The sequence below is a fragment of the Trachymyrmex cornetzi genome, unplaced genomic scaffold, assembly GCF_001594075.2.
Source record: "Trachymyrmex cornetzi isolate Tcor2-1 unplaced genomic scaffold, Tcor1.1 scaffold59, whole genome shotgun sequence".
Lineage (NCBI taxonomy): Eukaryota > Metazoa > Arthropoda > Insecta > Hymenoptera > Formicidae > Trachymyrmex > Trachymyrmex cornetzi.
In genome coordinates, this window is record NW_017299903.1 from 702,103 (window position 1) to 719,220 (window position 17,118).

General features: G+C 31.8%; 1 protein-coding gene across 1 annotated transcript in view; it reads left to right on the forward strand.

Moving 5' to 3' along the window:
• The window catches only part of Hr4 (nuclear hormone receptor 4), a 143,127-nt gene that overhangs the window by 101,849 nt on the left and 24,160 nt on the right, over positions 1-17,118 (forward strand). The window contains exons 7-8 of the mRNA XM_018515708.1: positions 13,378-13,588; positions 13,787-14,128. Coding sequence (XP_018371210.1) covers positions 13,378-13,588; positions 13,787-14,128 — 553 coding nt within the window. The remainder of the gene's footprint in view (positions 1-13,377; positions 13,589-13,786; positions 14,129-17,118) is intronic.

Consider the following 17,118-nt stretch of genomic DNA (forward strand, 5'->3'; position numbering starts at 1 on the left):
TCATACGAAACATTTTTCTCTATCCCTACTAGTTTTCGAGATATTTGACTGGATCACTTCAGATGGTCCACCCTGTATATAAATATACTAAATTTTCATTCAAAATGTTATACAATATCTTTTTTTTAACTTTTTTTTTTATTAACAGACGGATATACCGAACATTGTATATACCGAATTTCTACACGATATATAACATTCTCACGAGATATAATATTCTCATCTATTACATCTTATTCTCTCTTCTATTTCATCTTGCTTTAGCTTTAGTACAAAATCGTTCTTTGATGAATCGAGTCAGTTTCATAATGAACGTTATCAAATCCAAATAAGGATGCCGTGTAAACGTAGTATTTGTGATGTATTCTATTTTCAGTTATTACCCATACAGCACAGACACTTGTAGTAACATTGCAGAAACGTTGCAATGTTGCAGATTGCGCTGTAATATCGTTGCAACATTGCAGGTATTAGAAATTGTAATATCTAATACATATTATGGCGCAAGATAACATAACATAACATACTATAACATTAGTTCTTTTTCTGCACTTTTTTTATTTATATCTCAATTGTATTTCAAATTATATTCAGTAATAATAAAATAACTATTTTTAATAATAGTTGCAGATATATTGCGCTGCAGTATTGCTACGATATTACAGCGCAATCTTGCTGAAGGTGGACATTTTTATGATCCATGACATTGCAACAAGGTTGCAAATACATTGCGCAATCTATATGCAATATTACAACATTGCAATGTTATGAGATATATCTGCAATCATTTTACAATCTTTCTGTGCTGTATGGGTAGTGGTTTTCAAGAAAAATGAAAGGAATTCATAGAAAGGACTGAAAAGATAGTTAAAAGAAGAAAAAGAGGTGTAAAAAAAGCATAATACTGTATAGAGCAAAGTCAGTATTCATTATACTTGTGTCTTCATGATGTATTTTCTTTTCAGAATAATGATAACATTTTCTTTCTCTCATGAAAAAGGAAGGACTCATGGAAAGAAAAATAAAAGAAAAAAGAAAAAAGTAAAAAGAAGGAAAAAAGTATAAAAGGAAGCATAACGTTATATTCCCATACAGCGTAAAAAGATTGCAAAATGATTGCAGATATATCTCATTGCAACGTTGTAATATTACAAATAAATTGCGCAATGTATTTGCAATTGTTGCAAGTCATAGCATCATAAAAATGTCCTCTTTCAGTAAGATAGCGCTGTAATGTCGTAACAATGTTGCAGCGCAACGTATTTGCAACTATTATTAAAAATAGTTTTTTTATTATTACTGAATGTAATTTGAAATACAATTTGAGATATAAATACAAAAATGCAGAAAAAGAACTAATCAATATATATTTTATATTATGTATAATTTTATATATAATTTTATATATAATTTAATATAATTATTATATTTTATACTTAATTGCAAATTAAACATACTTAAACAAACATACTTAATTAAACATATTTAATTGCAACTAAAATGGTTTTTGACTTATAAGTATTTTAAAGTTAGCTTATAATTAAAAAAATTATTGTAGTTCCGATATTTTCGTATTAGGATTTTCGTCTCAAAATTACCTCCAGAATATGTCCTTAAGAAGAAATGCGATAGTTGTGAGACACCCTGTATATTTTACACTTTATGCAGGTGCGCCTATTTTGTACATATTCGTAATTGGCAAAATAGAAATATTAAGAAACTCCACGCAATCTATTTCATTTTTTTGCAATATTCAGAGAATGTTTTAAATCCAAATATTTCAAAAAATTATGATAATTGAGTATAAAGTTTGAAAAATCTTGTCGCGCTGCGGCGATGACATATGTTTTAACGAATACTATAATTCTTAAATTAATGGAAATAATTAACAATCATATAACGTGTAATTGACGTATGTTTCCATATGCGCAGTCCATTACTCAAAAGCCAAAATCTTTTTAATGTCTCTGTAACAATTTGTAAAATCTTGTGGCGTAATGTGTATTATATATTACAATTCTCCTAATACCTACAATGTTGCAGCGATATTACAGCGCAATCTGCAATATTGCAACGTTTCTGCAATGTTACTGCAAGTTTCATATACTTATATGTTATACATATTTGTATATACAAGGTGTTTTCAAATTCCCATAAAGTACAAGACGCGATACTTTATGCTAAAACAAACAATTATTTCCTTTTGCAAAGGAAAGTTTGCGTCTGACAAGTGGTTTTTGCAAGACAGCAGGTTGAAGTCATAAGAGTAAATGCAAAAAATTATTTATCGAATGTAATTTTACTACAGGAAAAAGTTGTTCGTTTTAGCATAAAAAACAACTTTTTCCTTTAACAAAATTGCGTCCGGTAAGTAGTTTTTGCAAGAGAGCAGATTGAAGTTAACAAATAAACATAAAAATTATTCATCGGACGCAATTTTGTTAAAGGAAAAAGTTGTTTGTTTTTGCCTAAAGTTTCACGTCTTGTATTTCGTGGGCGTGAATTTGAAAACATCCTGTATCAATGTTAAAAGTTTAGTAGCGCGCGCGAAGAGCGCGCCTGTTATGTTCTAGTTTATTTATAACAACTGATTGTAAAAATCTATTAATTCCTTTTCTTTCTAGAACTACTCAATAACAATTGAGATGAGATACTTTTAAGCAAAACAATTGACAGAATGCTATTTATAATGCACTATTGATATAATTGTTTTCTTGCGATGAGTTTTAACAACTCACTTATGTTGCTCTATCAGAATAAAAAATTTTAAGGGGGAGGAGTCCTTCTTAATTATTTAAACTAATTCTTAATTAATGTAAACGATTAAAAATGATAATTTTTATGTTATGTCATTGTTCTGGCACTTCTGACAAATGAGCGATATACGAACTAGAGTAGTAGAGTATAGGTATGATGGTTGTGTTCCAAAATTTACTACCAGTACTGAAAATCTATGGTTCACCTTACCTGCACTATAAATTTTCAGTACCAGCAGTACATTTTGGAATACAGCCGACATATAACTGTTATTCCGACATATACAAATCATTATTCCCAGATCTCACCACGTAAGGATGTCCCAAAAAGGTCAAGACATTTGAATATCTCGGAAAATAAAAGTTTTACAGAAAAGTGTTTCAGACAAAAGTTGTAGGGTTTAAAAAGATCGGTCTAATTACCGATCTTATTAGTTTGACCTTGGGTAGCGCTGCCAAGGTCAAATCAAGGTCACATCGATTTTTTTAAATGGAACACTATTTTTGATTCCAGAATCTAATACTTGGTGTCAAGAGCTTTTCAAAACACTAAAATAAAGTTATTTTCATAAAGTACTTTTCGAGTTATATAGTTGAAAGTTACAGTACCTACCGCCGGCATTAGTATTACGCAAGGTGTCCGACCGACGGCTAAAATCTCTTGAATGTTGTTCTGGATCATGTCATCAAGATCAAGATCATTGGAAATTGTTTCTTTTATTTTCATTTTTACATAAAAATGAATTTTCAGTATAAAAATTTATCCATTAAAAAAAATCTTGATTTGACCTTAGCGACACTACCCAGTATCAAACTGATAAGATAAGTAAATAGATCTTTTTGTACCCTATAATTTTTGTCTGAAACATTTTTCTGTAAAACTTATATTTTTTAATATATTCAGGGTGTTCCAAAAAAATCCCGATCTTTTTGGGACACTCTATATGTCATTCCTTTGACATTATGTTATTAATCTTACTATTGTATTTTTTTAAATTTGTTTTATTGAATATATATTTCGTAATGTGTTCAGAATGTTTTAATTTCATAATTATCTTATGCGACTAATCAAAAATTTTATTATTGATTAAAATATAAAATATAAAAGAATTTCATATACCAATATATATATTCGTATATATTTTTTTTAATTCATTCTTGAAAATATAATTAAATATGATAATTACATCAATGTTAGTTGCAAATTTTTTTTAATATTTTGATTTTTCTAAGTTTTAATTTTTCTTAAAATTTGTTTTTATCAATAGAAATTTATATATAGTCGGAAACATGCAGTTGGTTAATCGCAAATGTACGTAATCTGCAAAATATTTCGCAACTATTTGCACAAACTGCGTGTGTATAAGACGTCTTAGATTAAACTTATGAATTAATAGTAATCCATATGAACTCGAGGAAAGCGAAGCAATAACACTCCATTTACTATAAATACCAGTACTTTGTTAGTAATAATTTCATCCCGTGACAGTAATGAGGCATTCTCGCGTAGAACGCGATTGAGTCGCACTAATGAGATTGGTTAATTAGGATAGGAACTTATACATATATATGTAAATTTTCTGAGTAATGCGTTGTAGTCGAAGAACGATATTGACCGATATTCACTTAATTAAAATTAATTATATCGAATCTCTACCTGCGTAATATACCATAGTCGGAATCATGCGGTTGATTGATCTCAAACATACATAACCTTTGACCTTTGCCAATATTCAAAGAAGCATTCGAGAAAGCGCGCCTAATTATGTTTCGCTGATAAGAAATGTTAAATTTTGAGTAAACTACTTCCAGAGAGCGCATTATCAATCTGTTTACGCGGAAAAATTTGTACGTAGCAGAGATGAAGATTTGTTTTCCTATAATATCTACCGTTACTATTTATCTTCTTAAAGTTTAAGTAATTTAACCCATTTCGAACTTTAAATGACTCGAAGAAATGTATGCTAGAAAGCACCTTTTTTCATTAACAAAAAAAGACGATTATAAACGTACTAAATAATATTTTGTAATGTGAGTTATATATTGTATATGAGTTATTATATTGTATAAATTTATCATCCGATTTACAAAATTTTTTAATATTTTAAAATTAAATGAAAGTAATAACAAAAAAAAACAAAATGTTATATGGACAAATAAATTTAGGTTTAATTTGTTAAATATAAATTTAAATAAATTTCAACAAATTAAAAAGAATACTTGAGTGCTTCAATGGTATTTTGTTAACAAAAAAGAAATTTTATGGATTTTTCCACATAATTAAAAAAATTGTATATTTTATTATATGCGCGCGATACTTTTTTTTTATTACGCACTTCAGCTTTAACTCTCAAGGTATTAAGATGGTTCTTTAATAAATCGAGTTATCATAGAATTATTTTATATAATGAAGTTGAAGTACCGAAATTGACGCAAAATTCTATGGTAGGTTAACGATGAAATAAGAGAGAAAAAAAATGTTGAAAATGTAACCTTTCACATCTTAAAACATACGTACTGGAAGAGCTATATCGTATCTGACCCAAAAAGGATATTCTAATTCTCTTTGATCTGACCAATGTAATACAAGTGTCTCCAATATCTATCTATCCTTGTCTGAAAGCTTGTTTACTACGCGTTTGTGCGTAATTTATATGCGAGCTATGAACGTATGTATGTATGTACATACGTACATATATGTATGTTTTAAGGCGAGAGTACAACACTCTTAACACTACATAATAATAATCGACGCATGTGCATCACGGTGAAGCATGCAGACCAGGACAGATGTTGGAGCCATCGACAGTCACCTAGTGATGCATATTTGGCCCCGGACTGCTCGGACATCTCAGAGAATCAGCCCTTCTACTTTTGATCTATCAATTGACGCCGCTTTCTACTAGCCGAACACGGTGTCAATTTGTGGAGCGAAAATGGAAGGGTTGATTCTCTGAAATGCCTAGGATCAAATGTGCATCGTCACTGCAGTCATGGTGGAATTAGACAAGGTATTGTATCGCGCATAAATATGGCGGCACGACCAATAAAAAATCGCTCTTAAATGCTAGCACGACTTTCATAAAAAATAAATAAAAATAATCATATATATATATATATATAAACTATTACAAACTAAACTAAAAACTAATAAAAACCAAATAATAATATATAAAAACTCGAAAACATAAAATCGAATTATCAAACGTTACATTCATATCAGTTGCAAATAGGGACGCCATTATTTTGCTACGCGGGAATACAGCACCTTATCTAATTCCACCATGACTGCAGTCATGGTATAAATACAAGGGTATGCTCGACCGGTGGACAAGTTTAGGAAGCCTTTGCGCATCACCTTGCCTACGTCACATTCGTGCAATCTCGGTTACATTCGAAGCACTTCGGCCGGCTAAAATATGGCTGGGGAAAGGATGCAAAAATAATTACCGAAATAATGCACAAATAATTACACAAATTTATACTTATTACTCATCATTCTCATAAAATCCTTTCGCTTATCTTAATGAATTGACGTTACCATGGTTTACTTCATTTTTAACCATTTGGATTTGCCGTGTAATGATGACGTAGCCATGACGTAGTCATAACGTAGGCAAGGTGCCAATACTCATTGGTTGGTGGGCGTTACCATGCGCAAGAGCACCGATCGAGCATACCCTTGTATTTATACCATAACTGCAGTCACCTATGGCTCTTCTAGTATGTATGTCCTTCACATATAACTTAGTGACAAATCATGATGACAGATAAGGCATGATGGTGACAGATAAGGCTCGCAGCCGCTTCTTTGATTAACTGCATACAAATCTTATCAAAGATTTTTCTAAAAAACGAGATTATAATAGTTTAAAAAATTATGATTTTAATGATCACAAAAAAGTAATAGGTCAACGGCTATTCTGGAAAGATATTTATGTGCATAAACTTTCATATAAATTTAACCTCGAAAAGTAAACATAATCTAACAATTAAGAATAATATGAGTTACGACTCAATGTGAATAAAATTCAATTAATATACAATAAGGGCTATTAGAGCATAGCAGATAACGTATGCTATAATTATAATGTATAAAATATTTATTACATTTCATATAAACAATGTTCAAACGTTTCAACCTTTTTTTTAACGATCCTCTTCAGTGAATATATACAAAATTTATGTATGTTAAACGTATATAAATTATTATATTTATATATAAGTCTATAATGACCATAATTATATACTGATCTTGACGTCCATTGATTCAACTTCACTTGTCATAATATCATCATACTCAGAATTTTCAATATTTTTGACAGAAACATAATCTCACCTTGTTTTTATTCGATGAAGATGCAGCTCTTGATTTACTATCATATATTCCATACTATTTCATTAAGATATATGTAGTTTTAATATTTTATCCAAATTATGCAGATATTTGTAATTTTAGGTGGGCCCTGATGAGGCACCCCAAATTTTCACGTCTATTAAGCTGGCATAGCCACTTCAGCACAATCAAACGCGACCTATGCCACATTTTTTTGCTATTTTATTGCTAATTTTTTGCTCTATTCCCGATTTTTTTGCTCCAGCCAATTCGCTAAAACCCATGGCTGTGCTAGCTTAAGACCAAAATTAACACAGCCACAAAGAAAAAAAGCAGCAAATGAAAAATCAAGTATATATTCTTGAAAGGCTATTTTTTGCTAATTTTTTGCTCTATTCCCGATTATTTTACTCATTGTTTAAATCGAAAAATCAACCAATAGTGTGGCTGTGCTGGCTCGCGCACAAGAGCAAAGTACCTTAAAGCAATTTTTCGACTTAAACAGTGAGCAAAAAATTCCAATTTGCTATACTCTTAGAGCAATTAAATCTAGAAACATTTTGACACTAAAATGAGCTGAGCAATTAATTGCTTTAAGGTGCTTTACTCTTGTACGTGAGCCAGCACAGCCACACTCTTGGTGGAATTTTTCGACTTAAACAGTGAGCAAAAAATTCCGATTTGCTATATTCTTAGAGCAATTAAATCTAGAAACATTTTGACACCAAAATGAGCTGAGCAATTAATTGCTTTAAGATACTTTACTCTTGTACGCGAGCCAGCACAGCCACACTCTTGGTCGAATTTTTCGACTTAAACAGTGAGCAAAAAATTCCGATTTGCTATATTCTTAGAACAATTAAATCTAGAAACATTTTGACACCAAAATGAGCTGAGCAATTAATTGCTTTAAGGTACTTTACTCTTGTATGCGAGCCAGTACAGCCACACTCTTGATCGAATTTTTCGACTTAAACTGTGAGCAAAAAAATCGGGAAAAGAGCAAAAAATTAGCAAAAAAATAGCCCTTCAAGAATATGTACTTGATTTTTCATTTGCTGCTTTTTTTCTTTGTGGCTGTGTTAACTTTGGTTTTAAGCTAGCACAGCCATGGGTTTTAGCGAATTGGCTGGAGCAAAAAAATCGGGAATAGAGCAAAAAAATAGCAAAAAATGTGGTATAGGTCGCGTTTGATTGTGCTGAAGTGGCTGTGCCAGCTTAATAGACATCAAATTTTCGGCACTTTACTAAAGAACCACCTTAACGTGCGTTTGTATATTGGAATATATTTTAAGCTTTATAATTTATATGTTCTATCCTTTATGTACATTTACTTCCAAATATCAATCACAATCAACATCTAAATTTGTGGATTACTGAAATAAGATAGTCTATCAAGATATATTAATTTTTGCGTGAACATTCATAATTTATAACTTAGACGAGATTAAAAATTGACCAGTAATTCCATAATTTTCTCGTTCTGTCCTCAGAGCGGAACAATATCTACAGGGTGTTACAGATACATACTAGGCAGTACGACGGGTTGCGCGGCAAACTTTGCATGGCCAAGCGTGGTTTAATAGACAATGACAGTTACTTTATAACATAAACTTTATAATATAAATAATAAAACTTTGTAGTATAAACTTTATAATGTATAAAGTCACTGTCATTGTCTATTAAACCACTTGGCCATGCAAAGTTTGCCGCGCAACCTGTCGTACTGCCTAGTATGTATCTGTAACACCCTGTACACAAGACGAGGGAATACTTGTTGCGTCTACTCTATTGCATGTACTCGGATGACTTCTTGAACAACACTTTTGATTAGTCCGTGAAATTACCACGGAGTATCGTTACTTCCTCGCTCATCCTTGTCCAACTTTGTTGTCTCGAAAGAGCAAGTGGATTAGACGAGAAAAGTCTGCAACAAGTTTTTCCCTCGTACCCATCGTACACGTAATTCTCACTCGTAATCTGAGCAGATGAATCCTTGATTCAACCTCAATATTTTCGCTGTCTAGAAGAACTTCTTAAAATAAACGATCCGACCCGTAATAATAGCTATTCCTATCTTGCATAAAAAAACCGATAAAAACTACAGAAACCGAATTTATATTTTAAAAAAGAATATAACATAGATATATTACATTTATTAAAAAATAAATTTTGGGACCTAAATGAACAATGTTTTCCAATGGACTTTGCTTCACTGAAAACGAATTTAGTGGCAAAATTGGTTTCTAGTCGTATTTACCTTTCTTTTGTGATTGAAATAAATTTGTTTTCAATTTTATTTACGTTACTTTAAAATGCTATCTTTTACTTATAAATTTATATTTATTACGGCACGATTTCTTTTATATGCATAATTAGCTAAATTAGCATATTATAAATTATTAAATCATTCTTCATCAGGAAATTGTCCAGCAGAATATCAGAACATCGTAGACATATCAATTGGAACACTGACACCCAGTCTGTAATTACTGAACATCGTATATGGAATTTTCACATGACTTTGATTGGAAGAATGTCCAAATTTTAGACAAAGAGAAATTTTTGAACAAAAGATTGATTTCCGAAATGGCATTCATACACATACAAAAGAATGGTCTTAATTTGTGTTCAGATACGAAAGGATTGCATCATATCTATGCATCAATGCTTGAAAATTTCTCTTGATTTTTGTAATAAATTATTTAGTTTTTTATTATGTTAATTTAATTGTTCAGTTAAGAAGGTTCATCACTTAACGATATTTTAAATATATGTATTTGTTCAGTTTAGAACAGTAACAAGTTTAAATATCTCTTTATACTGATTGTATTCTTTTTCTTTTTCTTTTATTATTTTATTTGACGATTTATATCAGTTTTTATAATTTTAATTTCCGTACATTATTGTTGCGTTTCCATTGGTTGTTCTTAACAATAATTTACATGTGACTTGTTCTTGTATTGCATATTTGCCTTAATGTTTTTATTGTTGACCTCGTACATTAAATATAGTTCATATCTGTGTGACACGTTATCGGACAAGGGTTTGAAAATGCGAAATTTTATTAATTGTAATATACCCACCATTTAAGATTTGGGATGTTCAACAAAGCTCCACGTTTTTTGGTCATGTTCCGTGATGATAAGTCATTCAAATTCATTTTTCTCATTTATCTGTCTAATGAGACTTTTTCTATAAATGTCAGATTATCAACGTTGCATTTTTGTCAATTTGCGGGTGACTTAAGCATTGCGGACATGTGAACTTATTAGAATTGTATTATTTTTGCTGAGGAAGACTCCAAAGAGAGTTGAAACGTTCAAATAAAGAAGACATCAATCCATTTTTTGAGTATTGATTGATCATTATATCACTTGCGCTGTTTATCGTCGCTGACTCTCATTAGCCTACTATATTTTTTGTTTGTTATATTGTTTATCATTCTTCATATTATGCATATGCGTTAATTATTGTGCTAATTATGCGTATAAATAAAAATCGTACCGTAATAAATATAAATTTCATATCATAAGTAAAAGACAACACTTTAAATTGTTGTAAATGAAATTGAAAGAAAAATTTATTTTAGCAACAAAAAAATGATAACTTTTGGTTGAATCATTAAATATTTATCTAAATTTATATGTTTTTTCAAAACTAACTGATTTACATCGAGTTTTTAACCATTGATGATGTGATTCATATATAATTCTATTTTAATGTAAAGATATTAATATTTTTCTAATTTATTTGTATGTGTAATCAACATATATACTGATACATAGTGGAAAAAAACAAGGTTAAGCGGGGAGCATAGACTCTTGCATAACGCATAACATGTGATTGCCTATTGCGATATAAGATTAGAATCAATACAGCCAGGGATGGGCAAAATACTAAAAAAATTGTATTTGAATACAAAATACAAAAATTTCTTTAAATATATATTTTAACTACACATATTTTAAATACTGCCCATCACTCAAGTAACTCGCTGCGGCGGCAGTGATGGGCTTTTGGTCCTGGGTATCACCGAGAAATTACCCCTCCACTTTTGCCAATGTCGAGCATGGCGCTCTACTAGCTGAGCGTGGCGTTTATAATTAGTTGTTTATAGTTCTTATGTTAGCAACCTTGTAACCAAATATTGAAGTTAAACTTGCATTGCTAAATAACTAACGGGGAAATTTGATAAAAAATTATCACAAAAAATTTTATTTTCTCAATTCTATAGAATTAAATTTAAAAACGATCAAAAGCTTGTTAAACTTTAAAAGTTACTTCTTTCATTTTTTACGATGGTATTTCACCGAATTTTAATGTTGGTAGTAAGCTATGCAGGTTTAGCTTTAATGACGCGTAATTCAGTCAAGAAAAATCATAAGAAAATTTTTAAAAAAGCATCCCAGTCAGAAATGATAATGGAATCGACATCGACGTCGATTCGATGTCAAAAGCATCAAATCGACGTCGATTCGATGTCGATTTTATTATCATTTCTGACTGGGATTTTAGAGGTAAATCTTTGTACTGTTTTTCAAAAATATTGAACTTTTTGAAAAAAAAAACTTTTTATCAAACTATACACTGTTAAATGTATGTAATTTTAAGAAATACAACAACGTGATATTTATTAAGATACAGAACTGTAAAGATAAAATTTTTTTGAAAAGCGGTCGAAAGCATGCTAAAATATAAGTTTCAAGCTTTAAAATGCTTTTTTATTTTTCTGTCTGCGATGATTTTTTACCGAGTTATGATGACCTAAATATTATGCAATTTTAAGTTCCATGTCCGGAAACTTTTCGACGGTAGTGTATATATAAACTATTAGCGAAAAGGAAAATAATGAAAGCACCCTGAAATTATGTCTTTCAATATTAAGCTTTTTTTTATTTTTAATAGGGATATCTTCTATGATTCTAAATTGATGAAACTCATCAAATAGGAAATACAGGAAATCCTGACCAAAACGGTCTAAGCTGGGATCTTTTTAACTAATTTAAAGTGAAGTAATATATATTATATATGTACTCTGAGAAAAAAATGCTGTTGATTCAATTAAAGTCTATATTACGGGCTGTCACTAACATAAGTGATTAATTCATGTATATTTTTATTGACATAAAGGCATAAATTATTATTTCAATAATCAATAAAAATATACATGAATTAATCACTTATGTTAGTGACAGCCCGTAATATAGACTTTAATTGAATCAACAGCATTTTTTTCTCAGTGTACATACATATATATCATATTGTAGCCATTTGAACTACGCGCCGAAATTTTTCCAGATTTGCAACGCAGCTAAACTACCGAAATAATATCACAGTTAAATTTTTGATGATCAATAGGTATCTATTAGAAAGATCTTAATATGATAGAAATCTGTAAATAAATTTATTTATTGTGAAAAATATTATTTCGACCAGGAGGCTGAATTCGGATCTTTTGCATTCCGTACGAGCGTCCTAAGTCTTTAGACTACCGAGGCCTTAGTTAATACTTTTCGCAATAATTAGTATAGGTATGTATAGAAACGAATGTCTTTTTGGCGACGTAATATAAACAATAAGAATCTTATTAGACCGTGAAAGAATTAGGACGCTCGTACGGAATACAAGAGATCCGGGTTCAAGTCCTGGCCGAGGTAATATTTTTCGCAATAAATTTATTAACAGTTTTAACATATTAACATCTTTATAATATATGATGCTTAATGGTAGCATCAAATTATTAAATTGCTTATCAATTTAATTCGTGATTACTAGAGTAGTTTTAATTGCGTTTATTTAGTTCGGAAAAATAATTCGGCGCGCAGTTTAAAAAAGACTACAATATGATATATATGCAAGTACATATATATAGTACATATATAGTATATATTAGTAATTCAAGATTGAATTATTTAAGCAACGAAGATCCAGCTTCGACTGTAATAGGTACTTTAAATTTCTAGTATTGATTGTGTTTCTCACATATACGGTCTAAAATAAAGATATTGTTTGGACCGTGAAATTTGAAACTCCGGAAAAATTTCAGCGCCTAGTTCAAATGACTACAATATGGTATATATGTATGTACATATATAGTATATATTGATTTATTTTAAATTAGTTAAGCATTAAAAAGATCCTAATTTAGACCGTTATGGCCAATTTCTATTTCCTATTTGATGAATTTCAAATTTTACGATCCAATAAGATTCTTATTGTGTAAATTAATAAGTTAATCAATTACAAGTTATATATACAAGAATTCGATTTATTTGCATGCAGATGTAAAGGCTTCTTCAAAAGGACCGTGCAAAATAGACGGGTGTATACGTGCGTGGCAGAGGGAGGCTGCGAAATTACGAAGGCGCAGAGAAACAGGTGTCAGTACTGCCGGTTCAAGAAATGCATCGAACAGGGTATGGTCTTGCAGGCGGTTCGAGAAGACCGGATGCCTGGAGGAAGAAATTCGGGTGCAGTGTACAATCTTTACAAGGTACGCACCGACTAAAGTTTTAACAATAAAATCATTATTATAATGCTATGATTTATACTATCGTATAATAAATAAAATGATAGGCTGATGTCGTTCGAATATCTATATTCGCGCAAGTTCGGTTGAAGAACGTTTAAATTAATCGACGATCAAATCAGCTGCAACTATTGAAAAAGATCGCCTGTTGATCGGCCGCAGGTGAAGTACAAGAAACACAAGAAGAGCAACAAGACTGGCGGCGTCGGCGGTATGAGTGCCAGTAACGTCGGTGGTGTAAACGGCTCGGGTACTCTCGGGGGTGTCAAGAGTACAATGGGCACGACGATGCTAGACAAGCATATGGCCGCGGCTGCTGCCCATCACAGCCAGCAACAACAACAGCACGCCCAACTAGCTGGTAGTTTCCTTCATCATCACAAAATCTCATCAGGCGATCCACTCAACTCACCACCCACTCCTAGCCACCCGAGCCATCCTGCGCATTCGGGCCATCTCGTCAACGGGACTATCCTGAAGACGGCGCTTACCAATCCCTCTGAAGTGAGTGTATTTGCTTTGTTGTTCTTAAAGTAAATGAATTTTAAATTTCTTTGAAGTGATACTGCATTTTTAATTCACGATCATTTTCGACCATCGATAACCATCGCTCGGAATCGTTCCAGGCAAAGAAAACAGAATTAAGTCACACGAACATAATATTAAATGTACATTCGGTTTTTCTTTTATGAAAATTTTAGGAAATCGTTTTCTGCTTAACTTTTTAATACGCAATTATATTCTGAGACAATATAAAATTCAAAACTTTAAAAAAATAAGATTTCTTATTTGATTTTGAACGTACAATAAGGCTTATACTTAATCGCGTTTTTATACCAAAGAGTTTTCTGAAAAATCGCTCATTCCTAATCGCTTGTGTGTACGGAGATATTGTTTGGAGATTTCAATCAAGAATCAATTGACTTGAGATTGAACGAAACTTGATAGAATCTACCATCACAATTACAGTCATGAATTATAAGGTACGCACGGTTATAGTTCCTCACAGATTTGGAATGTTATATTCTCTATAGTATATTTGAATAAAAATTCATTGTCCAATCCATTCACACAATTTATCGCTAACGATCTCCGAGTTTGAACTATGCCAATTCACCTCCTACATGAGAAATTTCGTCAAAGTATAGATTGCGCAATTTATCTGTTTCCGCATATTTCACGAAACGAAGTCGTCAGAGAACTAGTTTCATTACGATAAAATGCACCGCGTGCGCCTGTTACAGCTTTTACTCATTTTACCCTTAATTATTCGAACGTTACGCAAGGCAAACGTTATCAGCGACGTAATATAATCTCGGCTGCAAGATTTATCTATATTAATGTCTTTCAAGCTAGAATGCCAACATAGGCATAATCATACAAAACACATAAAGAATTTGTTGAGTAATTGTTACGAATTTGTAAGAGAAAAGTGAGTGATCGCTTCGAGGATGATTTACCGGTCAAAGGGGAGCACAAAAATCTTGTCGTACATATTTTGAAAGCACATAAATGGAGAAATAATTTGAACCTAGGAACATTTCGCTCTCTGCATTTGAACTGGCACTTTACTCTTGTAAGGGAAAGTGAGTGATCGCTTCGGGGATGATTTACCGGTCAAAGGGGATGAACACAAAAATCTTGTCGTACATATTTCGAAAGCACATAAATGGAGGAACAATTTGAGCCTAGGAATATTTCGCTATCTGCATTTTAATTGGCACTTTACTTTTCTAAGGGGAAGTGAGTGATCGCTTCGGGGGTGATTTACCGGTCAAAGGGGATGAGTACTAATATTTGAATTATGCATGGTATATATTAAAAGCACATGATTAGCACAAAATTATAGTGTCATTATTTTTGTTTTTATTATTATCTTTTTAAAATGCATTCTAACTTTATTAAAAATCAGCAAAAAACTAATTTTCCGCTAAACGGCTTGAGCACAAAAATCGGGATTACAGCAACAAATTAGCACATAAAGAGCACTAAATCCTCCATGTGTTTCATATGATTATGCCCATGTTGGCATTCTAGCTTGATAGACATTCTATATTACCCGCCGCTTGTATATTATCCGCCGTGATATGCGTGAGATATCCGCGGAAACTTTCTAAAAATCGGTCCGATTAAATTGCACGATTATACGACATGAAAGTTCTCTGTTAATCCGTACGATGAGATTCTACAGGGATTTTACGTTGCATATTCTTGCTCATACGATCAACGCATATAGATTAACGTTTGCGTATGCCTTCGATCGAAGGATCTCGCTTGTTTACAATTCACGTGATTTATGCAATATAGTCCTGGTTAGAAATCGAGTATGCGTCAACAAAAGTTGACTCTTCGACCGCCGACAGAAGAATCCGGTGCTCCGGGATAAGAATGTCCCGCAGGCATCTTTGCTTTCACTTTCGAAGCAGCTGCGGTGGCATTGCAAGATCGCGAAATCTTTGCAGACGATGATCATTTGTTCAGACGATCCAATAACGTATTATTGTCTGTACGTGTTATCTTCTGTACATTTATTTATACTTTTTATATTTTATATAAAATTTATTTTTTTTATTAATAGTAAAAATATTTCATTGGCCGTCATTATTCTTTCATAACTTTTTCAACATTAAATATTATTATCCACGCATTATATCAATATCTTTGTAACATTCGTTTAAAATCAAGTTAAGAATAAATTTCTTTACTTATTGAGTTAGAGAGGGAAAACATTTTTTGTAAGTTGGAGCATAATTGAAACATATTTTTTAAATTGTTTACAAACCTTTTATTAAACCAAATATGTGCCGTTTTGATCTATGACTTTTTGCTATTTTTCGAGTAGAGCTATTATTCCATCGGTGTAAAACTTCTGTGGTTTCTCAATAAAAGAATCGAGATAAACGATTTTCGCAGGCCTAAAAAAGTCAAGTATACTCCATTAAGGGAGTTCTGCAGAGACCGAAATAAATATTAACAGACAATAATCGGACAGTGCAAGGTCAGTACTATACGGTGAATACATCAAAATTTTCCAGCCAAGCTCTCTCAATTTTTGTCGAGTCATCAAAGATGTATGTGGCCTAGCGTTGTCATAATGGAAGACAACGCCTTTTCTGTTCAATTCTGGCCGCTTATTCTGAATGGGCTCCCAATCGCATTCGTTGTTGACAGTAGAGATCAGAGTCAATCGGTTTGCCTGGCGGTAGCAGTTCATAATGGACGACTCCTTTCCAATCCGATCAGACACACAGCCTTTTTTGGCATCAATGGGCTTTGCGATTGTTTGTGGTACCTCACCTAGTTTCGATCATGATCTTTTTCGAACATTATTATCTATCCACTTTCATTGCCTATTATTAATCTTTTCAGAAAAGGCTCAATTTCATTTCGTTTTAGCAGCGATTTGCAAATGGAAATTTTATCTATTTAATTTTTTATGTCACATGTAGAACCCAAAGATCAAACTTCTTTGTGTATCCAGCCTTACGCAAGAG